The sequence below is a fragment of the Esox lucius genome, chromosome 24, assembly GCF_011004845.1.
Source record: "Esox lucius isolate fEsoLuc1 chromosome 24, fEsoLuc1.pri, whole genome shotgun sequence".
Lineage (NCBI taxonomy): Eukaryota > Metazoa > Chordata > Actinopteri > Esociformes > Esocidae > Esox > Esox lucius.
Genome location: NC_047592.1, coordinates 29214384 through 29238356, shown reverse-complemented (window position 1 = coordinate 29238356; position 23973 = coordinate 29214384). Strand labels below are relative to the sequence as shown.

Genomic DNA, 23973 nt, shown 5'->3' with positions numbered 1-23973 from the left:
ACACCGAATGCAATAACTGATTTTCGAACTTTCATCACTGATACAAGACAAAGAAAACTGAAGACAAGAACTAAAGGACACTTGATTGGAAACTAACTTCTTTCCTTACAATCTAAGATTTTCCTAAATGAACTGATATGGTGATTTCGTATGTATGAAGGTTTGTTTCTCACAAGACAGGTGGGAAACTCTGTACGATGACAATCCTAATATTGGACTTTGTCGTATTTGTGATGATGCTTAATGATCTACATTAGGATGGCTATCATGGTATGTTTGGACAGTGAATTGTTCCCTATTTATAGGTAGTCCCTGTCAAAGGTAGATGTTTTCCCTATTTTAAAGGTAGAATCTTTTACAGGTACAACAGGATATGCATAAGTCTTTTGTATGATATTGTCGCATGGATCATGATACGGACAAGGGGGGTTTTGATTGTTCAATGGACTTTGACTCATGTTGAGTCAGATTTTCTGCTGAACACCATTAAAATGTTTCTTGACCTTTATAATCTGAGGTGGGTACAGAATTGATGACTGTCATACATTGAGTTATGTGTCGGTGTGTCAATTGTCTTGTTTACATTCATTTTCATTAGAGGAAAAATAAGACCTGATTGGTCAGATACTCCTTTTGTTATTTCGTCTTGTAACATAAGTGTATGGTCCTTTTCTTTTAAATAGGAATTGAATTGTACTTGTTTTATCAAACAATGTTTTTCTTTAAATGTTTGATGGGGGGAGTGTAGAATCTGAGCATTAACAATTACAATATGTACGTTTCATTGGAAGTGGATGTGCCTAGATAATGAGAACAACAGAAACATCTCTGTTTAGAAAGTTCTCTGTAAGTTGCGCTCTGATAACCCCAAGAATGTTCACATTGACCTTTTGGCATGGGGGTTATTGTCTTGGAAACCTGATCTTTGATAGGTAGACACCCTTCAATATATATATCAGCTTGTAACCAACATTACAGTGAGAAAAGATTGAGTGAGATGAGATAGAGGTTGTGTAAGGAAGACCAGGTCCGTAACCTCATGAACAAGACTATTTAATTCTGCAATAAATAATTGAATTACTCTCTCCCTTGACAAACGGGTATGTGATAATTATTACAACCACTATACGAAATGGCTGATTTCTAACACCAATATGCCTTGATTCCATCTCCAGAGCTGTATAAGCGACGCTTGAATTTGCAGTCCGAATTTAACCTCAAGGGCAGGTCGTCTGCTGGCTCAACAACTGAAACACAGGGCTGCCTCTCTTCTAATTCCCCAAATTAATGATTCTTCTTGTTGATTAATTATTGAAATCAAGGGTATCAACGCTGCCATCAAATGTTTCTATACCTCCCTATACATGTCTGAGTTCCTATCAGATGCTGCCAGTATGACACGGCTCCCGGGTGATCTGGAGACTCCTTCTGTTGACACTGACACTGCAGCTGACCTTGATTCCCCTCTCAGCCATGAAAAGGTGGTGTAGTTTATCAAGTCCATGCAGAGTTGTAAAGCTCCAGGGCCAGATGGGTTTCCTGTAGAGTTCATTAAGATATTTCACACCAAGTTAGCATCCAAGTTAGCGTTCCTCTCTGGAACGTGGCTCGTTGCTACCGACTCTTACGCAGGAATCAATTGTGCTTCTTCTTAAGAAAGGAAAAGATCCTACTTCCTGCTGCTTAGCCTCTTTAATGTTGATGTAAAGGTACTGGCTAAAGTGATAGCAAAGTGTCTGGAGGGAGTCCTGCCCGGAATCATATCAGAGGAACAAACTGGCTTTATTAAGGGTTGGTACTCTTTTTTTAACATCCAGACGTTGTTGAATATTATTTATTCCAAACAATTCTCAAGATTTCTTGAGGTGATAATCTCTCTAGATGCGGAGAAGGCATTTGACAGAATTGAACGGGTATATCTTTTCGCTGTTCTTAAGAAGTTAGGATTTGGGGAGAAACTTGGTTTGTCTCTTGAACACGTCTCCCCAGGGCACGGTCTGTACTAATGACACCCGTTGTGATTATTGTGCCCTTGAACACGGGACCAGACAGGGTGGCCCGCTCTCTCCTCTGTTATTTGCCCTTACTATTGAGCCCATTTCAATAGCTTTACGTGCATCTTCCCCTCTCCAGAGAATGTCACAGGAGGTGGTCGAACACAGGTTTTCGTTATACGCTGATGATTTGTTACTTCATGTCAGTAACCCTGCAACATGCTTACCTTGCATCTTCTCCATTCTGGAGGACATTGGCTCCTTTCCTCGTTACAAGCTCAATCTCCAGAAGAGTGAGTGATTTCCAATCAATTCGGCAGCGTTGCAGCTTAAGCCAACTGACTTGCCTTTCCAAAATGAGCTACTCTGGTTTCGCATACCTCAGAGGCAGATCAAAGTAAAAAAATATGTCCAAAAACACAGACACAAACCAGAGCGCCACCCACCCTTTTTACACCTAAGAGTACCTTTTGCCCCAACACCATTAATGCATCTATTAACGCTTTTTGTCGTATAGTTGAACAGAACTGAACCTTACCATGTGTCTAATAATATACAAAATATTGGCATGGATTTTGAAAATGACTAATCACGCATGAAAATTGTCTTTTATGTAAGGTTAGTGATCATATGAAGCCATTTATTATCAGATAATTGTTTGACTCCTTTTTAAATCATAATGAAAACAGAAATCGCCCAAATAGCCCTGATCAAAAGTTTACATACCCTTGAATGTTTGGTCTTCTGACAGGCACACAAGGTGACACACAAAGGTGAAAATGGCAATTAAAGGTGAATTTCCCTCACCTGTGGCATTTTAAATTGCAGTTAGTGTCTGTGTATAAATAGTCAATGAGTTTGTTAGCTCTCACGTGGATGCACTGAGCAGGCTAAATACTGAGCAATAGGGAGCAGAAAAGAACTGTCAAAAATCTGTGTAACAAGGTAATAGAACTTTATAAAGATGGAAAAGGGTATAAAAAGATACCCAAAACCTTGCAAATGCTTTATACCAAGCCAAGGTCAGGTAGACCAAGAAAGATTTCAGCCAAAACTGCCAGAAGAATTGTTTGGGAAACAAAAAAAATCCCACAGGTAACCTCTGGAGAAATACAGGCTGCTCTGGAAAAAGACAGTGTGGTTGGAGCATAATGCAACAATACTTGTACTAAAATGAGCTACATGGTCGAGTTGCCAGAAAGAAGCCTTTACTGTGCCAATGCCAGAAAAACTCCTGGTTACAATATGCCCGACAACACCTTGACATGCCTTACAGCTTCTGGCACACTGTAATTTGGAGTGACAAGACTAAAATAGAGCTTTATGGTTACAACCATAAGCGCTATGTTTGGAGAGGGGTCAACTAGGCCTATAATGAACATTAGTTAGGCATGTGCCAGAGATGGGGACAAGTCACACATGGTCAAGTCCAAGCAAGTCTCAAGTCTAAACCATCAAGTCTCGAGTCAAGTCTCAGATAAGTTCAGATAAATCAAGCAAGTCAAGTCAAGGGTTCACCCTAAGCAAGTCAAGTCGAGTCCTTATAAGTTTCAAGTCAAGTCAAGTCACAGTACTAAAGAAATGAACACACACACACACTGTCCTCTGTTTCTGACGTGCGCTCGGTGCGAAGCTCGATTTCAAAATCAAATATTTTTCTCCTCCGCGGTACAATTTTTTGGGGGGACGAAGCGGAGGGATCTTGAATCAGCCTGAAGGGGTTGTATTCGCTATAACAACCGCCTCGCTATACCTTATCCCGCTTATTACATGGCTACCTACCAAATAAATCTATAATTTGACACAAAATATTGATTTCAAAAGGAATTTATTGATTTAAAAACGATTGTATTACTTCCTCTAAAGAAAATAGTCCGTTCCGTCTCTGGTTAGAATCCTGCTGCGTCAATTGCAATGCGCTGTTTTTCAAGGCAACGGTCTGTTATCAAGAAATAACACGCATTCTGCACTGGAATTCAGCCAATCCATGTAATAAGGGCTAATAATAACAACAACCTTATAAACTAATTATTGTGACTGAAAAACTGCCTAATATGTAATTACGTTGTAATTATTCTTGTCTGTATGAGTAAAAAAAAAAAACTCTTTGAAATGTTTAGGTGCTAATCACATCGGCGCCTCCTTGTTAGCCTTTAATACAATAAAGTTAATGCTTTTTAGTTTCCACACGCAGTCCACAAACACTTGAAAATGCCCACATTTAATACAGACATTATAGTCTACGTGTAATAATATACATGCCCGCTCATTTTAAGATGCCCATCAACATTAAAATTCAGGCTATGCCACTGTTATAGTCAAATTTCCTTACATCTATTTACCATACGTATTCAGTAATGATAATGGTCACATTTCTAACAAGAAAAAAAAACAAACATAATATGCAACCAAGGCCAAATTATGACTAGTAACTTAATCGTTATAGAGTGAAACTGAATATAAAGAGATTACTTTCTTACCTGTCCTTGTGGTTCTTATATTATTGCTATATTTTAGCTTTAAATATTTCTTAATTCTTACTATGTACACGTGCGCCATGTCACATATATGTCATTGCTCATAATTACGGTGTGTTATTCTGTGTATTTGATAAATAAACTCTGAACTTGATACAACACCCACACACACATTATATAAATGTTTAATGACTGGAACACTTAAGATGTGACTATTCCTTTTTTCAATTAAAACTCAATCAGCAATTTTCTGCCACACTAACCCACGTTCCTTTGCTGCTGCTACAGTATTGCTTTTTTCTTGAATATATACTCATATTCAGCATGTACATTCATTAATATATTTAACTCCACTGGGGAGAAGTACAGGGTCCAAGACCTTTTTCTCCAGTTGCCATGATGAATCACGTTATCTGCGTTCCATTGATGAGGGCTTTTTACCTCCTCATGTTTTATCAAACAATGTTTTTTCTTACGTGTGATGGGGGGAGTATAAACGTGTATGAATGTACGCCTTTTATGTTTAGATTACAACAGAACATCTGTTTGTTCGTACAGTGGAAGTCACGTTCAGTCAAAGCGCAACAATAATTAGGCAGTGGGCTTACAGTACTGTGATGTGTATTCTGGACTGCAATGCCTAGAGTAGAGGACAACCAGAAGTTCGTTGAGAGGAAATCGAGTTTGTAAGACCAAGTAAGATCGAGTATGTAACATCCTGAACAATAGACTATCAAATGCTGCAAAAAATAATTGAATTACTCTCTCCCTTGATGACCGGGTACGCAATCACTATTTCACCACTATACGAACGGCTGGTTTCTAAAAGTCTCATAATCTGAAGCATACCACATCATCTGTAAAACATGGTGGAGGCAGTGAGATAGCATGGGCATGCATGACTTCCAATGGCACTGGGTCACTAGTGTTTATTGATGATGTGACAGAAGCAGTTATCCTGCTGGAAGTAGCCATCAGAGGGTGGGTACATGGTAGTCATAAAGGGATGGACATGGTCAGAAACAATGCTCAGGTAGGCCGTGGCATTTAAACAATGCCCAATTGGCACTAAGGGGCCTAAAGTGTGCCAAGAAAATATCCCCATTACACCATTACACCACCATTACTGCACAGTGGTAACAAGGCATGATGGATCCATGTTCTCATTCTGTTTACGCCAAATTCTGACCCTACCATCTGAATGTCTCAACAGAAATCAAGACTCATCAGACCAGGCAACATTCTTCCAGTCTTCAAATGTCCAATTTTGGTGAGCTCCTGCTAATTGTAGCCTCTTTTTTCTATTTGTAGTGGAGATGAGTGGTACCCGGTGGGGTCTTCTGCTGTTGTAGCCCATCCGCCTCAAGGTTGTGCGTGTTATTTGTAGATCATAAATGATAATTATAAGTTTGGTGGCTGGCATCTTGAAGCTAACAAATTGACTAGTGAGAGTATAAATAAACCAGTGGTTGTGGGTTGAGAAGTTACCCTAATAATGGCAGAGCTTGCTCTTCTAAAGGACCTTGGCTCTGGGCTGAGATGCTAAAGCATATTCCGTGACCGTGTTGATTATTTTATGGAGAAAGACGAATGGTTTATTAGCAGTTTTAGGCTATCAATTTAGAGGTTGAAAGCTGTCAAATTAGAGGTTGATAATGGCCACACCCACATAAATTATGGGTGCGTCATATGTAAATAAGGACAGGTGCAGAGAGTTCTCACTTCAACGGCTTTAATCCGGTTTATTTATCTGCGATGACATCTATGCTCCTTTCGTAAAGGTACGACCATTTTGTAAATCACAATTGGGGATTATCATGCTCCCCAAGCCTGAAACTGACATATTTTCGGACAATGTTTCATGAATGAGAGCCGCTATCAAAATGTAAAACAAATCAAGATGATTTAAGAATCGAACTGGTTTCAAAGTGTATATAGTGAGTCATAGTTCATTACAGAGATGGAGATAACAGTTTGAGTGCTATAATGAATTTATATTTATTATCCCTATATTTATCCCTATATTTATTATTCGAATTTGTTTTTTAAGGTAAATAAGCAGATTTTGGTCAAAGGAAACAAATGATAGCATTCAACACAATCAAAGGAAGGGTAAACAACATACCCGCGGTCCTTGGTCACCTTGATCCCCCTGCAAAAGGAAGAAAGAATTTGCATGAGAAATTTATGTATCAACCAAACATATACACACAGAAACAAAAACATACAAACACATTCACTGAAGGAAGATATGAGTCATAATTCAAAACACAGTGATGAGGTAAAATTGTACAGTCAACCTCAAATATTCATTGTGGTAGAAAATAAAATCACTAATTACAATAAAGACTGACATGAGCAGTATAGTAGAGAAGGAGTGGAATGAGGAGAGGAATGGTGGGGTGGGTGGGTTTGGTGGGGCATGGTGCCTGTTAATGAGGAGGGAAGACTCATATTAATTTACAATGTATGTTTGAGTCACAATTTCCCATACAATTGCGATGTATATATGGGTATGGTTAATACTTGGGTTTGTATACACACAAAGCTGTAATGGTGCAGTTTATAACACTGACAGGTGTTGTAATAACACTGACAGGTGTTGCCCTTAGTACTAGAACATACATTTTAGGTTAGTTGTTAGGTTTAGAATTAAGTTTAAGTTGAGTGTTAACATAAACATTTGTTGACCTACCTTTTCACCCTGTGGACCAGGAGGACCCTTTTGGGAGGAGAAAGAAATTAAGAAATTATCAGTTTTTTTGAAGGCCCTTAATATCGATGAACAAAATATATTAAAGATCAAATTCTTCACTGTACATTGTGTAATTCTGTGAGAACAAAATCATGTAATAACGGTAAATGGAAACCAAAATCACCAACCGATTAGGGGCTGGATTCAAATTCACACTGAAAATCTAAGCAAACAATTGAAATCACAGGATGTTCCAACTTGCGTGAATTTCATTATGGCAATTCGTAATATGACTCAGTAGTGTTTATGGCCCCGAAGTGCCTGTATGCAACCCTGACAACATTTGGGCAAACTCCTAATGAGACAATGGATGGTGTCCTGGGGGATCATCTCCCACACCAGACTGCCATTTTGAAAGCTACATCCTACTCCTTCCATGTCTTTTCCTAACTAGGCATATATTACACTGTTCAGTTTTTTTACCATGTTTTCTGACGTAATCGGCCAACAGCCCACAGCACTTAGCCAGGCAGCCACTAATGGTACTCAGGCGCTAATCATCCCTCACTGAATGCATGGATGCAATGGATAAATGTGTGATAATCCCCAATAAATTATAGAGCCTTGGTTGAATAAGAATGAACCTACCGTACAAAAGAAATACCAAATGTCAATGACCATTCAACAATTTATTACTGAAATATAATAAAAACAATATAGGCTACTTGACAATTTAACGTACAGTGGGGAGAACAAGTATGTGATACACTGCTGATTTTGCTAGTTTTCACACTTACAAAGCATGTAGAAGTCTATAATTTTTATCATAGGTACTATTCAACTGTGTTATAGTACAAAAATCCAGATAATCACATTGTATGTTTTTTAAGTAATTAATTTGCCTTTTTTTGGCAAATTAGTTCAAACAGTTGCAGTTAATACAGGTAATGAGTGGAGAACAGGAGGGCTTCTTAAAGAAAAACTAACAGGTCTGTGAGAGCCGGAATTCTTACTGGCAGGTGATCAAATACCTTCAATGTCCTGCAATACAATGCAAATGAATTATTTAAAAATCATACAAAGTGATTTTCTGGATTTTTGATTCCGTCTCTCACAGTTGAAGTGTACCTCTGATAAAAATTACAGACCTCTACATACTTTGTAAGTAGGAAAACCTGCTAAATCGGCAGTGTATCAAATACTTGTTCTTCCCGCTGTATGTATCACACGTTACCATTTTCCAATAGGAGATTCAGCTTCTTGTGTAGGCTAATTCATCAAATGTAAATCTAAAATGTAAATCTAAATAATTATTCAGGAAACGAAATACCAGACATTCTTTACCAACCACCAATTACCAATTCTACAAATGTATTACATGTTACTCTTTTTATTAGGAGAGAGAAAAAAAATGGCAAGAAACGAACCAACGGCGACCACAAATGCCACGGTGAGACACTACCGTAAGTTACCCTTTGATCATCCTTTCACTCTGCTAATCGAATAAAAAAATACAATAATTGTTATTCATGTATGTCACGGTTTGGTAAGCAAGGAGACCAGGCGCAGGACGAACGGTGAAACAAGGGTTTACTAAGCTGAAAAGCGTAATACGCAATACAAACAATAGAGGCCGAAACGGCTAAAACTGATACAAAGGAACAAGTGCACTAGGCGAGAAAAACAAACGCAGACAAATAGCAGACAATACTCCACAAAGACACAGATAAACACACGGGCAGTTATAGGCTGTAGTACTGAGGAACACGTGTGCGTAATAGTGTAGAGGAGTCCGGGGTGTTCCGTGAATGTGGTGCTAGCAGTCGGAAGAATGGACGGTGGTGGCTAATAGCCTGGGAACAGGCTCCCCCTGGAGGGAGGCATGATCACTGGAGGCACTGTGACAGTGTAGGCTACTGTAAGTCATCCTAAGAGAATCCTTTAACTCTGCTAATCAAATTAACAAATACAATTCATTGAATAAAACACTGCAATGTTTTTACTTGAAGGGAGGCTACATATATTTGGATCTATCAATTTAATTTCTATGAATAGGCTGTAGCCTACGTGTTATTCATTTTTTGAAATGTTTCGTGTTTATCAAGCAACCGTGCTTTAGGCCTGTATACGACTATTCATGCGTATAATCCTTTGACCGTTGAAAACTGGTCGATAATGTCTCTTATTTTACCATGTACATCATAAAAATGTGATCAAAATTCGAATGGATTTATCTTTGAATAATTTAAGTGTTCATTTTGTACATTTGTAGGGCCTAACGAATGAAAATACTATAGCCTAGTTCTTAGAAATAATCTTTCTTAGAAATAAATAAATAAAACCTTCAATACAAACACATTCTTGTATTTTTCTAATTGATGAACATTTCAAACAAACAAATTCTGTAATTTTTGTAGACTATTCTATTTAGTTTGACAACCTAGTACTGATGCTCTGGTTTGATGGGGATGTTGCGGAGGAGAATGTGTATGCTAATAGAGAAGATTTGTACGCTAATGATGACAAACGGCGTTCGGTTCTGGCGGATACTGGGGGTCTAAAAGGCCTGGTGGTTCTAGTGTTAAGAAATATATAGACAGATGACAAATTAAAGGAAAAATTTGAATGAGTGAAGGAAAATAAATGCAGATTCTGTGCATTGCATGATTAAGTACAATGAATCTGATCATGCTCTGTGGCATGTATAAAATGCTGAGCAGGGTCAGTTGACCTCAAATGTTGTCTCAATATTGCAAGAGGGAAGGAACTAAGTGACTTTGAAATAGGGTTCATTATTATGGCACGAATAGCAGGAGCAGTAAGAAATGTTACATCTGCATTTAAATTTATGGGAAAGACATCAGAAAATAGGGTTTGAAATTGTGGTCGAAAGCACATGACTGGGATGCTCAATGTCAGTGCAGGAGATTAGACTGTGTCTGCAAGAACAATCCATCAAGATATACTCAGAGAGGCATATTATAGTAGGATTGCAGTGTATAAACCCTTCATTCCAATGACAAATGTAAATGTGAGAGTTCAATGGTGCAAAAATAATAGGCATCCCAATAAGAGATGTTGAAAAAAGTGACATAGAGTCATCCTTCACCATATTCTTAACAAGTGCGACATCATGTGTGGTGTGCACCAAGAGAATGTTACAGGCCTGAATGATTGGCCGCTATAGTGAGGTCTAGAGGCTGTGTTATGCTGTGGGGGGTATTTTCTTGGTATGGTTTGAGACCAGTTGTCCACTTAGAGGGAAAGGTCCCTGTGTATCATTACAAAATTATTCTGAGTGATTGGCTTTTTCCTATGGTGAAATATTTCTATTATGGAGTGTTCTCTATGAGGATGACAATTCCCAGGGCACAAGGGGTCACTGAATGGTTTGATGTGTATGAAAGTTATGTAAATCAAATGCTATGGCTTTTGCATTCACCTGATCTCAACCAAATTGAACACCTATGGAATTTTTTGGACCAACATGTTAGCGAGGTCACTCCACTACCATCAAAAAACACTAAATGAAGGAATATCTTTTGGAAGAAGGGGGTTCCATCCATCAAGGCACATTGAAGCTGTTATGGTGGCTCATGGTGGCACTACACCTTACCCATCAGTACAGATTGTGTACATTAGAAGCTACCCTAAATATTGAATAGAAAGCATGTTTGAATTTAACTGAATATAATACTTTTTCTTTCATTAAATTGCCATTATATGAGGGGCCGTACAAGACATTATTCATTCTGGTACTCTCACAAACATTTCTCCTTTCACATACATATATTTTTACTCTCACATACATACATTCTCCTTTCACATACATATATTTTCATTCTCACAAACATACATACATTTTCCTTTCACATACATACATTTTCACCCTCACATATATACATTCTCCTTTCACACACATATATTTTCACTCTAACATACATACAGTTTTTTTCTCTCATAAGAACACATTTTTATATGCAGTCACAATTTTAAATAATTTATGTATATTAGCAGAAAATGTATGTATGTGAGAGAAGAATGTATGTGTGTGTGAGAGAAAGTTTAGTGGAAACGGAAGGAGTATAGTAGAAACGGATGGCAGAACATTTCTCGCGCTGTGATTGGCTGTCAACCTCACCCTGTGATTGGCTGAGAAACTCGAGCAGAGTCTTGTTCAGGTCGCGATCAGCATGGACGGAGATGAGACGAACGCTTTGCAGCAAGCCATTGGAGTTTTAAGAACTATTTTAACATGCTCTGATACTATTTCTTCCATTGAGCAGCAAAGGACATGCTCATCTGCACCTAACGTTGTTCACAGCACGGCAGAAAGTGAAATGAGAACACTTTTCAGACCAGACTCACCCCATATGGAAAATAAATATATTTTTTCAATGCAAAATGTATGTAGAATGTATGTTAATTCAACTTAATGTATTTAATAATGTATACATACATCTTTATTCAAAATACATTTCAGGTATCAACATTTATTTCACCTTTTATTCTGAAATGTATTTAAAAATGTATAAATATATTTAACTTTATTCAAAATACATTTCAGTTTTGTCCAGATGTATTTCACCGTTAACAATGCTCTCATTACAATTGTAATGTATTATAGAAAATACATTACAAAATGTATTTTGAAGCCCATATTAAAATGCATTTTTCAGGTCCTGTGAAAGTAAAAAGATGAAATGTAATTACTGACTTATTGATTATATCACATTTAGGTGTTGAAACACATTTTATAGATGTGTACATTACCAAAATAAAAGTAATCTTAGTCATAAATATAGTCTAACGTGCTAAGGTAAACTTGTTAATACCACTACCTGCCTCTCCCATCAACATATTCCTGTTTGTTAGTCTGCCTGACGGTGGAACATAAGGTTGCAGGTTTGAAATACCACCTTGCCGGTTTTCTGATACATTTAGACACGCTTTTTAAAAATGCATAAAAAAAAATGTTTTACGAATATATTTAAGCAACCAATTTTTTACATATTTACCAAATGTATTCATGGATTATATTTTCCATATTATATATTAAAAATAAATGTATTTTCTGTATGGGACAAGTTAGTGCTACAGGCCGAGCAGCTCACGCTACACAAGACCAAACCTGAGGATCACGGCAGTCTTTGTGATATCAAACGCATCAGCACTTTGGCAATTGGGGCTCTCGTCCGAGGAAAAGGTAAGCTCTATTTTTGTGGTGCTGATTTGTATAACTGATTTGATTTTATATTGGTAAGTGACCACACTTTTTTCCCCACCTGTCTAGCTTCAGTCATGCTCTTTGTCATGCCTTCACTGCAACCTTAAACTAACTTCAATGTCTGTTGTTCCTTCTCTTCATTACCGTAACGTAATTGATATATTTACATCTGTGGAAGCCAGGACATAAACTTTGCGTGACAAAGAGCATGATTGAAGCCTTACAATATGTCAGTGCAGTGAAGGCATGAGATCGGACACAATTGCGGGAGGTTAAGGCTAGACAGGTGGGGGGAAAAGCGTGGTCACTTACCAATATACAATCAAATCATTTCACTTTCTGCCGTACTGTGAACAACGTTAGGTGCAGATGAGCATGTTCTTTGCTGCTCAATGGAAGAAATAGTATCAGAGCATGTTAAAATAGTTCTTAAAACTCCAATGGCTTGCTGCAAAGCGTTCATCTCATCTCCGTCCATGCTGATCGTGACCTGAACAAGACTCGGCTCAAGCCAATCACAGGGTGAGGTTGACAGCCAAAAGTTGCTCTTCTATCAGCTTGAATCAGTCGGCCCATTCTCCTCTGACCTCTAGCATCAACAAGGCATTTTCACCCACAGGACTGCCGCATACTGGATGTTTTTCCCTTTTCACACCATTCTTTGTAAACCCTAGAAATGGTTGTGGATGAAAATCCCAGTAACTGAGCAGATTGTGAAATACTCAGACCGGTCCGTCTGGCACCAACAACCATGCCATGCTCAAAATTGTTTAAATCACCTTTCTTTTCCATTCTGACATTCAGTTTGGAGTTCAGGAGATTGTCTTGACCAGGACCACACCCCTAAATGCATTGAAGCAACTGCCATGTGATTGGTTGATTAGATAATTGCATTAATGAGAAATTGAACAGGTGTTCCTAATCATCCTTTAGGTGAGTGTATATTTCCCTTTGAAAATGTAGCAAAATACAGACACACCACAGAGCTTCATTTCGAAGGCAACATATGAAAATCAGAGGTCTTATTGTTGCTGACTAATGTCTAATGTAGAGTCTTACTGTTGCTAAGTTAATTAAATAGTGGGCCTGCAAGTATAGTGCAGTATAGTTGTTTTTAACGGTTTTATGAGTGCAATTAATTTTAATGCCAACTCCTTTACATCAGTTGCATTGATATCGTGGAGGTGGTAACTGCTGGCCACAATCAATGACGAGCGATTACTTAATCACAGAATCGCAAAATCGTGTAAAATATCAAAATCGAACCTAAAAATTTTCTAACTAGAATTAATGTTACACCCCTATATCCGCATGTCAGTGTATTTTCTAAGCCCATATAGTGTAAGTTAAATGATAATGTAATCATCCCCTCTTGAAAGTCATTAGCCGCTGGACAACATCTGTACATGGCAGTTATATTTATCTAGTACCTTGTTGGTTAAAACAAACTATTAGCTGGTTACAATCCTAACCTGCTTACCGGTCAAGTAGATACAGGTCAGTTACCAAAACAAACGTGTTGGAGGGGCATTTGATTTCCAAAGTGGGGCACTTTATCCTTACCAATAACGATTATTAACTTCAGCACGATGGATGCAAAGCTAATAATTCTAGCATGTATTGCTGCCTAATCCTATGGGCTACCCAGTGAGCTATCTGCTTGTGTGGCCATTTTCTTCCAGCAGAGATGCTATTGTATCCCTTTTATTCTTGTACTGATTATTTGATTTATTTTAATATTGTGAAATCTTAGCGTACAGAATTTTGGTCAACATTGGTAGTTTACTTTGATTATTGCACTTTTGCTTGTGTAATGGACCTTTGTGTAGAAATGTACAGTAAACACATCTTGCCATTGCTTACCATAATATTTTCCCGAACTAATGGCCATTTTCCACTGCATGGTACCAGCTCAACTACTCGTCTATAGCTGCAACTTTAATGCTTCATGGGGGACAGTTCTTTACTATGTTTAAACACAGCCGTGTCTGTAGATGACGCTATAGCGAATTGCACATATTTGAGGCAAGACAATCGCCATTTAGATTCCACGCTGAAGTACCGTGAAAACTAGAAGGAAAATACATTTTTGCAACTTGGTTCTCTCGTCAACTCTTGTTCAAAGTGTGTAAGGTATAAGCTATATGCTTTTTACTACAATTTGATGAACTCCCGAAACAAACGTTTTCTTGCACTATTTGATTTTGTAACATTTTTATTTCTATTAATTTGCACATGTTTTTTTGTATGCATCTTGCTCTATATGAAATAAATTGTTTAGATTTTATTCAGTTCATTGTCATTTGCGATATGACCAAAATTATTATTAAGGGTTATTATAAATAAAACCTAATATTGGGGTGTGAGGCATCCTGCTGGGTTTATTGCATAAAAGCGCCTAGCCGCTGCCTGGCCGCTGTTGAGCCGCTGATCAGGGTATTGTACGCGCTCTATAAAAAAAAACGTCTGCCTCTGGCGGCCCGCTGGCCGGACGCTTTGCATAAACTGCTGCAGCAAAAAGCTAGTGGGCCGCCGGTGGGCCACTGGCTGTTGCTTGCTGGGTATTAGACTATTGTCATTCAACTTAACCATCCCATATTCACAGTGACAGTGGAATAAAGCGATTTAACAAGAGGCTTACAACTCTAGTAATTACAGAAACATGAATATGTGGCGAATGAAACCATCAAGGATGTACAGTACCATTATGCAGTATGACAGGACGCAGCAACACAAATAGACATCGCAAAGCCCAAATCAAGACATTACAGGTACCAAAGAAATAAGAATGTACTCACAATAACAATGTTCCTTCAGTGTAAGCCAGGTGTACTTTTCATACTTGATCGATTGTAAGTGCCACACTAATCCTTTCACACAAATCCTTTCCCTGACTGAGGCAGTTGCTTCCTCGCAATTTTCATGTTTTCGAAAAGGCTTTGCCAGTAAATCCGCCCACAAATCAATTTCTTCTTCTCCATAGTGCGTTAATAAACAACAGGGCTCAGTACAAATCTAAACAGAAAATCTAGTAGAAAGCACTGCATCTACTACATCCTTCAGCCTGAACGGTTGTTAGTTGAGGGTTTAGTAGACCCTTCCTCACAATTTCCATGTTTTCTCGAAAAAGGCAAATCTAAACAGAAAATCTAGAATATTACTTAAGACCAATACAAAAAAATTATTTTTAGAAATGTTGGCCAACTGAAAAGTATGAACATGAAAAGTATGAGCATGTACAGCACTCAATTCTTAGTTGGGGCTCCTTTTGCCTGAATTACTGCAGCAATGCGGCATGGCATGGAGTCGATCAGTCTGTGGCACTGCTCAGGTGTTATGAGAGCCCTGGTTGCTCTGATAGTGGCCTTCAGCTCTTCGGCATTGTTGGGTCTGGCGTATCGCATCTTCCTCTTCACAATACCCCATAGATTTTTTATAGGGTTAAGGTCAGGCGAGTTTGCTGGCCAATTAAGAACAGGGATACCATGGTCCATAAACCAGGTACTGGTAGCTTTGGCACTGTGTGCAGGTGCCAAGTCCTGTTGGAAAATGAAATCTGCTTCTCCATAAAGTTGGTCAGCAGCAAGAAGCATGAAGTGCTCAAAAACTTCCTGGTAGACGGCTGCGTTGACCTTGGATCTCATGGCACCCCAAACTATCACTGACTGTTGAAACTTTACACTGGACTTCAAGCAACTTGGATTCTGTGCCTCTCCTGTCTTCCTCCAGACTCTGGGACCTTGATTTCCAAAGGAAATCCTAAATTTACTTTCATCAGAGAACATAACTTTGGACCACTCAGGAGCAGTCCAGTCCTTTTTGTCTTTAGACCAGGCGAGACGCTTCTGTTGCTGTGTCTTGTTCAAGAGTGGCTTGATACAAGGAATGCGACAGCTAAAACGTATTTCTTACATACGTCTTTGCGTGGTGGTTCTTGAAGCACTGACTCCAGCTGCAGTCCACTCTTTGTGAATCTACCCACATTTTTCAATGGGTTTTGTTTCACAATCCTCTCCAGGGTGCGGTTAACACAGAGCTCTGTGAACAGCCAGCCTCTTTAGCAATGGTGTCAATGGTCGTCTTTTGGACAGATGTCAAGTCAGCAGTCTTCCCCATGGTTGTGTAGCCTACCGAACTAGACTGAGAAACCATTTAAAGGCCTTTGCAGGTGTTTTGAGTTAATTCGCTGATTAGAGTATGGGACCAGGTGTCTTCAATATTGAATCTTTTCACAATAATAAAATATTCCCAGATACTGAATTTGGTGTTTTCATTAGTTGTCAGTTATAATCTTCAAAATTAAAAGAAATAAACACTTGAAATATATCAGTATGTGTGGAATGAATGCATACATTATACAAGTTTCACTTTTTGAATGGAATCACTAACATAAGTCAACTTTTTGATGATATTCTAATTATATGACCAGCACCTGTACAACATTATCCCTGACGGGATATATGGCCTGACAAAGTGCCACACCCATGTAAAAGTAATTAGCCTATTATGCGTGCATTGTTTGAGATATCAAATATCAAATATTGAATTGAAGATACTGGTCCCGGGGTCCATCTCAGACTTTTTCTGTCCCTTCCTGACAGACACATTTCTTTTTGTAGCCTGTTTGATGTTCCATTTGGGATTAATGGACTTCTAAAGTCATAGACCCCCCCAGCACATTTTCATTAGCTGATTTGGGCCATACTATTAGAAATATCAACTTTCCTCATAGAACTTTTAAAGGTAAGGGTTCAAAGGTCCTTCACACCAAACGGAATGCAAATCCGTTCAGCGGTTTCCGAGGAGATGTCGTTAACAAGTTTTTGACAAAAGTAAAATGGAGGCCATATTGTTTGAGATATCAACTTTTCTTATATAACTTTTAAAGACAATGGTCCAGTGTTCCTTTACACCGATTGTCAACCAAATCTGTTCAGCGGTTTAGGAAGGAAATGTTTCTTTAGTGTGTTTTTGTTAACGGCAAAATCGTGAGAAACATCAGTGATGTTTATAGCACCCCCAAGCGGTATTTGTGTATGGGACTTTTTCTATCCATTCCTGACAGACTCATTTACGAGTATGTTTCGTTTCATAGCTGTTTCAATCAAATTTCAATCAAATGTATTTATAAAGCCCTTAAACCTAGAAACCTAGAGAGGACCCAGGCTCAGAGGGGTGACCAGTCCCAGGAAGGCGTTCCGGAGGCATCCGAAACAGATGCCCAAGCCACCTCAGCTGACCCCTCTCGATGTGGAGGAGCAGTGGCTCTACTCTGGGCTCCTCCCGGGTGACCGAGCTTCTTACCCTATCTCTAAGGGATTGCCCAGCGGAAAAACCTCATTTCGGCCGCCTGTATCGGGGATCTTGTCCTTTCGGTCATGACCCAAAGCTCATGACCATAGGTGAGAGTAGGAACGTAGATTGACCAGTAAATCGAGAGCTTTGCCTTGCGGCTCAGCTCTTTCTTCACCACGACAGACTGATACATCGACTGCATTAATGCAGAAGCTGTACCAATCCGTCTGTCAATCTCCCGTTCCATCCTTCCCTCACTCGTGAACAAGACCCCTAGATACTTAAACTTCTTTACATGAGGCAGGCACTCTCCACCAACCTGCAGTGGGCAAGCAACCCTTTTCCGATTGAGGACCATGGCCTCGGATTTGGAGGTACTGATTTTCATCCCCACTGCTTCAAACTCGGCTGCAAACCGTCTCAGTGCATGCTGAAGGTCCTGGTTTGAAGGGGCCAACACGACAACATAATCCACAAAGAGCAGAGCCGAAATCGTGTGGTCCCCAAACCTGACACCCTCCGACCCCTGGCTGCGCCTAGAAATTCTGTCCATGAAAATTACAAACAGAACCGGCAACAAAGGGCAGCCCTGCTGGAGTCCAACATGCACTGGGAACAAGTCTGACTTACTGCCGGCAATGCAAATCAAGCTCCTGCTTCGGTCGTACAGGGACCTGACAGCCCTTAGCAAAGGACCCAGGACCCCATATTCCCAAAGCACTCTCCACAGGATGCCGCGAGGGACACAGTCAAATGCCTCTTCCAAATCCACAAAACATATGTGGATTGGTTGGGCAAACTCCCATGAACCCTCCAACACCCCGTAGAGGGTATAGAGCTAGTCCAGTGTTCCACGGCCTGGACGAAAACCACACTGTTCCTCCTGAATCCAAGGTTCTACTATCGGCCGTATTCTCATCTCCAGAACCCTGGCATAGACTTTCCCGGGGAGGCTGAGAAGTGTGATCCCCCTATAGTTGGAACACACCCTCCGGTCCCCCTTCTTAAAAAGAGGGACCACCACCCCGGTCTGCCATCCCAGAGGCACTGTCCCCGACAGCTAAGCGATTTTGCACAGGTGTGTCAACCAAGACAGCCCAACAACATCCAGAGACTTGAGGCACTCAGGGCGGATCTCATCCACCCCCGGTGCCTTGCCACCGAGGAGTTTCTTGACCACCTCTGTGACTTCAGCTCGGGTGATGGACGAGTCCACTTCTGAGCCCTCATCCTCTGCTTCCTCAATGGAAAACGTGACGGCGGGATTTAGGAGATCCTCGAAGTACTCCTTCCAACGCCTGACGACATCCCCAGTTGAGGTCAACAGCTGCCCACCTCTACTGTAAACAGCGTTGGTAGGGCACTGTTTCCCTCTCCTGAGGCGCCGGACGGTTTGCCAGAATCTCTTCGAGGCCAGCCGATAGTCCTTCTCCATGGCCTCACCGAACTCCTCCCAGGCCAGAGTTTTTGCTTCCACAACCACCCGGGCTGCAGTCCGCTTGGCCTGCTGGTACCGTCAGCTGCCTCAGGAGTCCCACAAGCCAACCAGGCCTGATAGGACTCCTCCTTCAGCTTGACGGCATGCCTTACTTCCGGTGTCCACCACCGGGTTCGGGGATTGCCGCCTCGACAGGCACCGGAGACCTTACTGCCACAGCTCCGAGCGGCCGCTTCGACAATGGCGGTGGAGAACATGGTCCACTCGGACTCAATATCTCCAGCCTCCCTCAGGATCCAGTCGAAGATCTGCCAGAGGTGGGAGTTAAAGATCTCTCTGACAGGAGACTCGGCCAGGCGTTCCCAGCAGACCCTTACAGTACGCTTGGGCCTGCCGAGTCTGTCCAGCTTCCTCCCCCGCCAACGGATCCAACTCACCACCAGGTGGTGATCAGTTGACAGCTCCGCCCCTCTCTTCACCCGAGTGTCCAAGACATACGGCCGCAGGTCAGATTAAACGACAACAAAGTTGATCATCGACCTGCGGCCTAGGGTGTCCTGGTGCCACGTGCACTGATGGACACCCTTATGCTTGAACATGGTGTTCGTTATGGACAAACTGTGACTAGCACAGAAGTCCAAAAACTGAACACCGCTCGGGTTCAGTTCAGGGGGGCCGTTCCTCCCAATCACGCCCCTCCAGGTTTCACTGTCGTTGCCCACGTGGGCGTTGAAGTCCCCCAGTAGAACGATAGAGTCCCCAGTCGGAGCACTTTCCAGCACCCTTCCCAGAGACTCCAAGAAGGTCGGGTACTCTGCACTGCCGTTCGGCCCGTAGGCACAAACAACAGTGAGAGACCTATCCCCGACCCGTAGGCGCAGGGAAACGACCCTCTCGTTCACCGGGTAAGGGAGCTATAAGCAAACCCACACCAGCCCGCCGCCTCTCACCAGGGGCAACTCCAGAGTGGTGAAGAGTCCATCCTCTCTCAAGGAGTGTGGTTCCAGAGCGCAAGCTGTGCGTAGAGGTGATCCCGACTACCTCTAGTCGGAACCTCTCAACCTCACGCACGATCTCAGGCTCCTTCCCCGCCAGCGAGGTGACGTTCCACGTCCCTAGAGCTAGTTTCCGTGTCCAGGGATCGGGTTATCTAGGCCCACGCCTTCGACTGCCGCCCGATCCTCTCCGCACCAGCCCCTTATAGTCCCTCCTGTGGGTGGTGAGCCCACGGGAAGGCGGCCCCACGTCGCTCCTTCGGGGCTGAGCCCGTCCGGGCCCCTTGGGGAAAGGCCCGGCCACCAGGCGCTCGTGTACGAGCCCCAACCCCGGGCCTGGCTCCAGGGTGGGGCCCCGGCTGCGCCATACCGGGCGACGTCACAGACCTCAACATTTTCCTCATCATTAAGGGGTTTTGAACATTGTATGATTTTTAAATAATTAATTTTCATTTTATTGCATGACATAAGTATTTGATCACCTAGCAACCAGTAAGAATTCTGGCTCTCACAGACCTGTTAGATTTTCTTTAAGAAGCCCTCCTGTTCTCCACTCATTACCTGTATTAACTGCACCTGTTTGAACTTGTTACCTGTACAAAAGACACCTGTCCACACACTCAAACAGACTCCAACCACTCCACAATGGCCAAGACCAGAGTGCTGTGTAAGGACATCAGGGATAAAATTGTAGACCTGCACAAGGCTGGGATGGGCTACAGGACAGTAGGCAAGCAGCTTGGTGAGAAGGCAACAACTGTTGGCACAACCTTGACAGGTAGGCGGGACATCCGGTTTGAAGGGTGGGACTTCCTTTATGACATGTGCTAGGGCTGGACTTCTAGAATGACGTATGCATGTCCAGTGACTTTGTCATTCATGATTGCATTGATGTGTCCATGTTTGATGTTTTACAACAACTGATGAGCACCCTGAACGAGTGTTATAACAGGTGGGTTATGTTTAATGTTTAACAAATGGGCCTTAGGGTTCCGGAATGTTAAATTCCCAGGCAATGAGTGTCATATCAGTGGCAAGATGTTTGGTTTTTAACAAATGGGGCACCAGGGTTCAGCAATGCTATAACCTCCCCGGCATTTTCTGACTCGCTCAGCCAAATAAATAAAAACAGATGTGTTTTTTGTGTATTTATGCTTACAGTAGTATATAATGAATTATATGTCAAGTTGTGTTATTGTTGTCAATATTCAGATGGATGTGGATTATTTTTATAAAGTAGTTTAATAAATAATGTAATACATTATCATGATCAATTTTAATAATACAAAAAATCATAGGGACATTGGAGCAGAGAATAGCCATACTAATCATAAACTTTTGGAATCAAGCCAGTTCTATCCAACTGCGGAGGTAAATGCAGTGTTCATCGATCAAACTCCCAGGAACATGTACGTATCTCTCCAAAGGTCCTCCTTTATCAAGCACGTTTGTGAACAAATCTGTGTAATAACCGTGTGTTACAATTTCTACGCAAAGTATGGGATTTATGAATTTGTTTGAGCATGTTTGTACATTTACGCAAAAGCCATGCCCATGTGTACATAGAGTGGCAAGTACTAAAATAAGGGAACTGATTCTCAAAATTCAAGTAACTAATCTGGAAAATATATATTTTAAATTTCCAGAATAAACTATTGAATAATTATTATATATACTGTATATTATGACATTTTACTATAACTTTTTTATTTAGATTTTATGCAGCGTTCCTAAACAATTCACAATATTTCATGCCTTTTGACCATGCCACTTAATTTGTAATTAAAATAATATAATAATGCAAAGTGCATTCACTTGTTATATTATCCTCATGTGTAAAATTGAAACGTCATCCAGCTGTAACACCTGTCAGGCACTCTCTCCTGCAATCTGCATCACTGTTGTATTAACCACCAGTCGGCAGAGATGCAGCCTGCAAACACACCCCTTATGCTCCAACCGGACTCCACTCATCTCATCAACGGCACACCTGCCTCCCCCGGACTCTATATGTTTATCACTGTGTTTGTCTTGCTCTTTGTGGATTATTGTCCATGTATGTCTTTCGCCTATCATTGTTATGCATTATCAAGATAATCTATATGTCACGTCCTGGCTGTGCCCCTAGCCATCTCTGCGCTGGGCTCGGGGCATAGCCAGGACAGGACAGGAGGTGGCCTTTAGCCACCTCTAATCCTTTTTTTTGGTTTCCCCAATTGGAGGCAGGTGTTAGTTATTGCCTCCAATTGGGGACCCTATTTAAGTTCAGTTTGTAGGCCCAGAGGTGTGGTTCATTTTGGTTTTGTTTATCCTGTGTAAGGAGTACCCACGTCACTGGTTGCTGCCTTTCGTTTTGTTGGAGTCTTACTTTTATTTTCATTAAACATGGATTACCTTCACTACCTATACTCTGCGCCTGTGTCCTTCTCATCCCACGACCGTGACAGAATGAACCACCACAAAGAGACACAGCAGAAATGGACGGTAGGGGAACTCCTCGGTTGGCCTGACAGCGACACTGAGGAGACGTCGACAGAGGCAACGGAAGCAAACCTCCGTGTGTCCGCCCCAAGAATTTCTTGGTGGGGTGCTGTGGGGGCAAGCAGAGTGGAAGGACGCGGCCGTGCCACCCATGCTCACATGTGGGGTGGTCCAGGTGCCCCAGCCCTGCCTGGTGCCAGCTCCTAGGTGTCGGGCAAAAACGCCGGTGGGGCCTATGAGGGCTTTCCCAGATGTAGGGCGAAGTGAGGACTGGTGGGGCTTTCGGGACCCGCCGTACCGGTTCTCGCAGCCAGCGCCCCCCGCTGCCCGGGAGCCGCAGCCAGCGCCACCAGCGCCCCGCGCAGCCCGGGAGCCGCAGCCAGCGCCACCAGCGCCCCGCGCAGCCCGGGAGCCGCAGCCAGCGCCACCAGCGCCCCGCGCAGCCCGGGAGCCGCAGCCAGCGCCCCGCGCAGCCCGGGAGCCGCAGCCAGCGCCCCGCGCAGCCCGGGAGCCGCAGCCAGCGCCCCGCGCAGCCCGGGAGCCGCAGCCAGCGCCCCGCGCAGCCCGGGAGCCGCAGCCAGCGCCCCGCGCAGCCCGGGAGCCGCAGCCAGCGCCCCGCGCAGCCCGGGAGCCGCAGCCAGCGCCCCGCGCAGCCCGGGAGCCGCAGCCAGCGCCCCGCGCAGCCCGGGAGCCGCAGCCAGCGCCCCGCGCAGCCCGGGAGCCGCAGCCAGCCGCCAGCTCCTCCCGCTGCCCAGTGGCCGCAGCCGCCAGCTCCTCCCGCTGCCCAGTGGCCGCAGCCGCCAGCTCCTCCCGCTGCCCAGTGGCCTCAGCCGCCAGCTCCTCCCGCTGCCCAGTGGCCTCAGCCGCCAGCTCCTCCCGCTGCCCGGTTTTCACCGCCGCCAGGACCCGCCGTGGACTGGCCGCCACCCGGGCCCGCCGTGGACTGGCCGCCGCCGCCCGAGCCCGCGGATGACTGGCCGCCGCCGCCCGAGCCCGCGGATGACTGGCCGCCGCCGCCCGAGCCCGCGGATGACTGGCCGCCGCCGCCCGAGCCCGCGGATGACTGGCCGCCGCCGCCCGAGCCCGCGGATGACTGGCCGCCGCCGCCCGAGCCCGCGGATGACTGGCCGCCGCCGCCCGAGCCCGCGGATGACTGGCTGCCGCCTGTCCCGGCCTCAGCGGCGCCCTCGCCGGTCCCGGCCTCAGCGGCGCCCTCGCCGGTCCCGGCCTCAGCGGCGCCCTCGCCTGTCCCGGCCTCAGCGGCGCCCTCGCCGGTACCGACCTCAGCGGCGCCCTCGCCGGTCCCGGCCTCTCTGCCGGCTCTCCCTGGCCCTCCGCCGGCTCTCCCTGACCCTCCGCCGGCTCTCCCTG

At 43.1% G+C, this 23973-nt stretch overlaps 1 protein-coding gene across 11 annotated transcripts in view; it reads right to left on the bottom strand.

Moving 5' to 3' along the window:
* The window catches only part of LOC105008546 (collagen alpha-1(XXV) chain), a 388822-nt gene that overhangs the window by 238346 nt on the left and 126503 nt on the right, over positions 1-23973 (bottom strand). For all 11 annotated transcript variants that reach the window (XM_020044365.2, XM_020044363.2, XM_020044369.2 and 8 more), the window contains 2 exons: positions 7167-7193; positions 6597-6623 (listed from right to left, as the gene is read on the bottom strand). In XM_020044365.2, coding sequence (XP_019899924.1) covers positions 6597-6623; positions 7167-7193 — 54 coding nt within the window. The remainder of the gene's footprint in view (positions 1-6596; positions 6624-7166; positions 7194-23973) is intronic.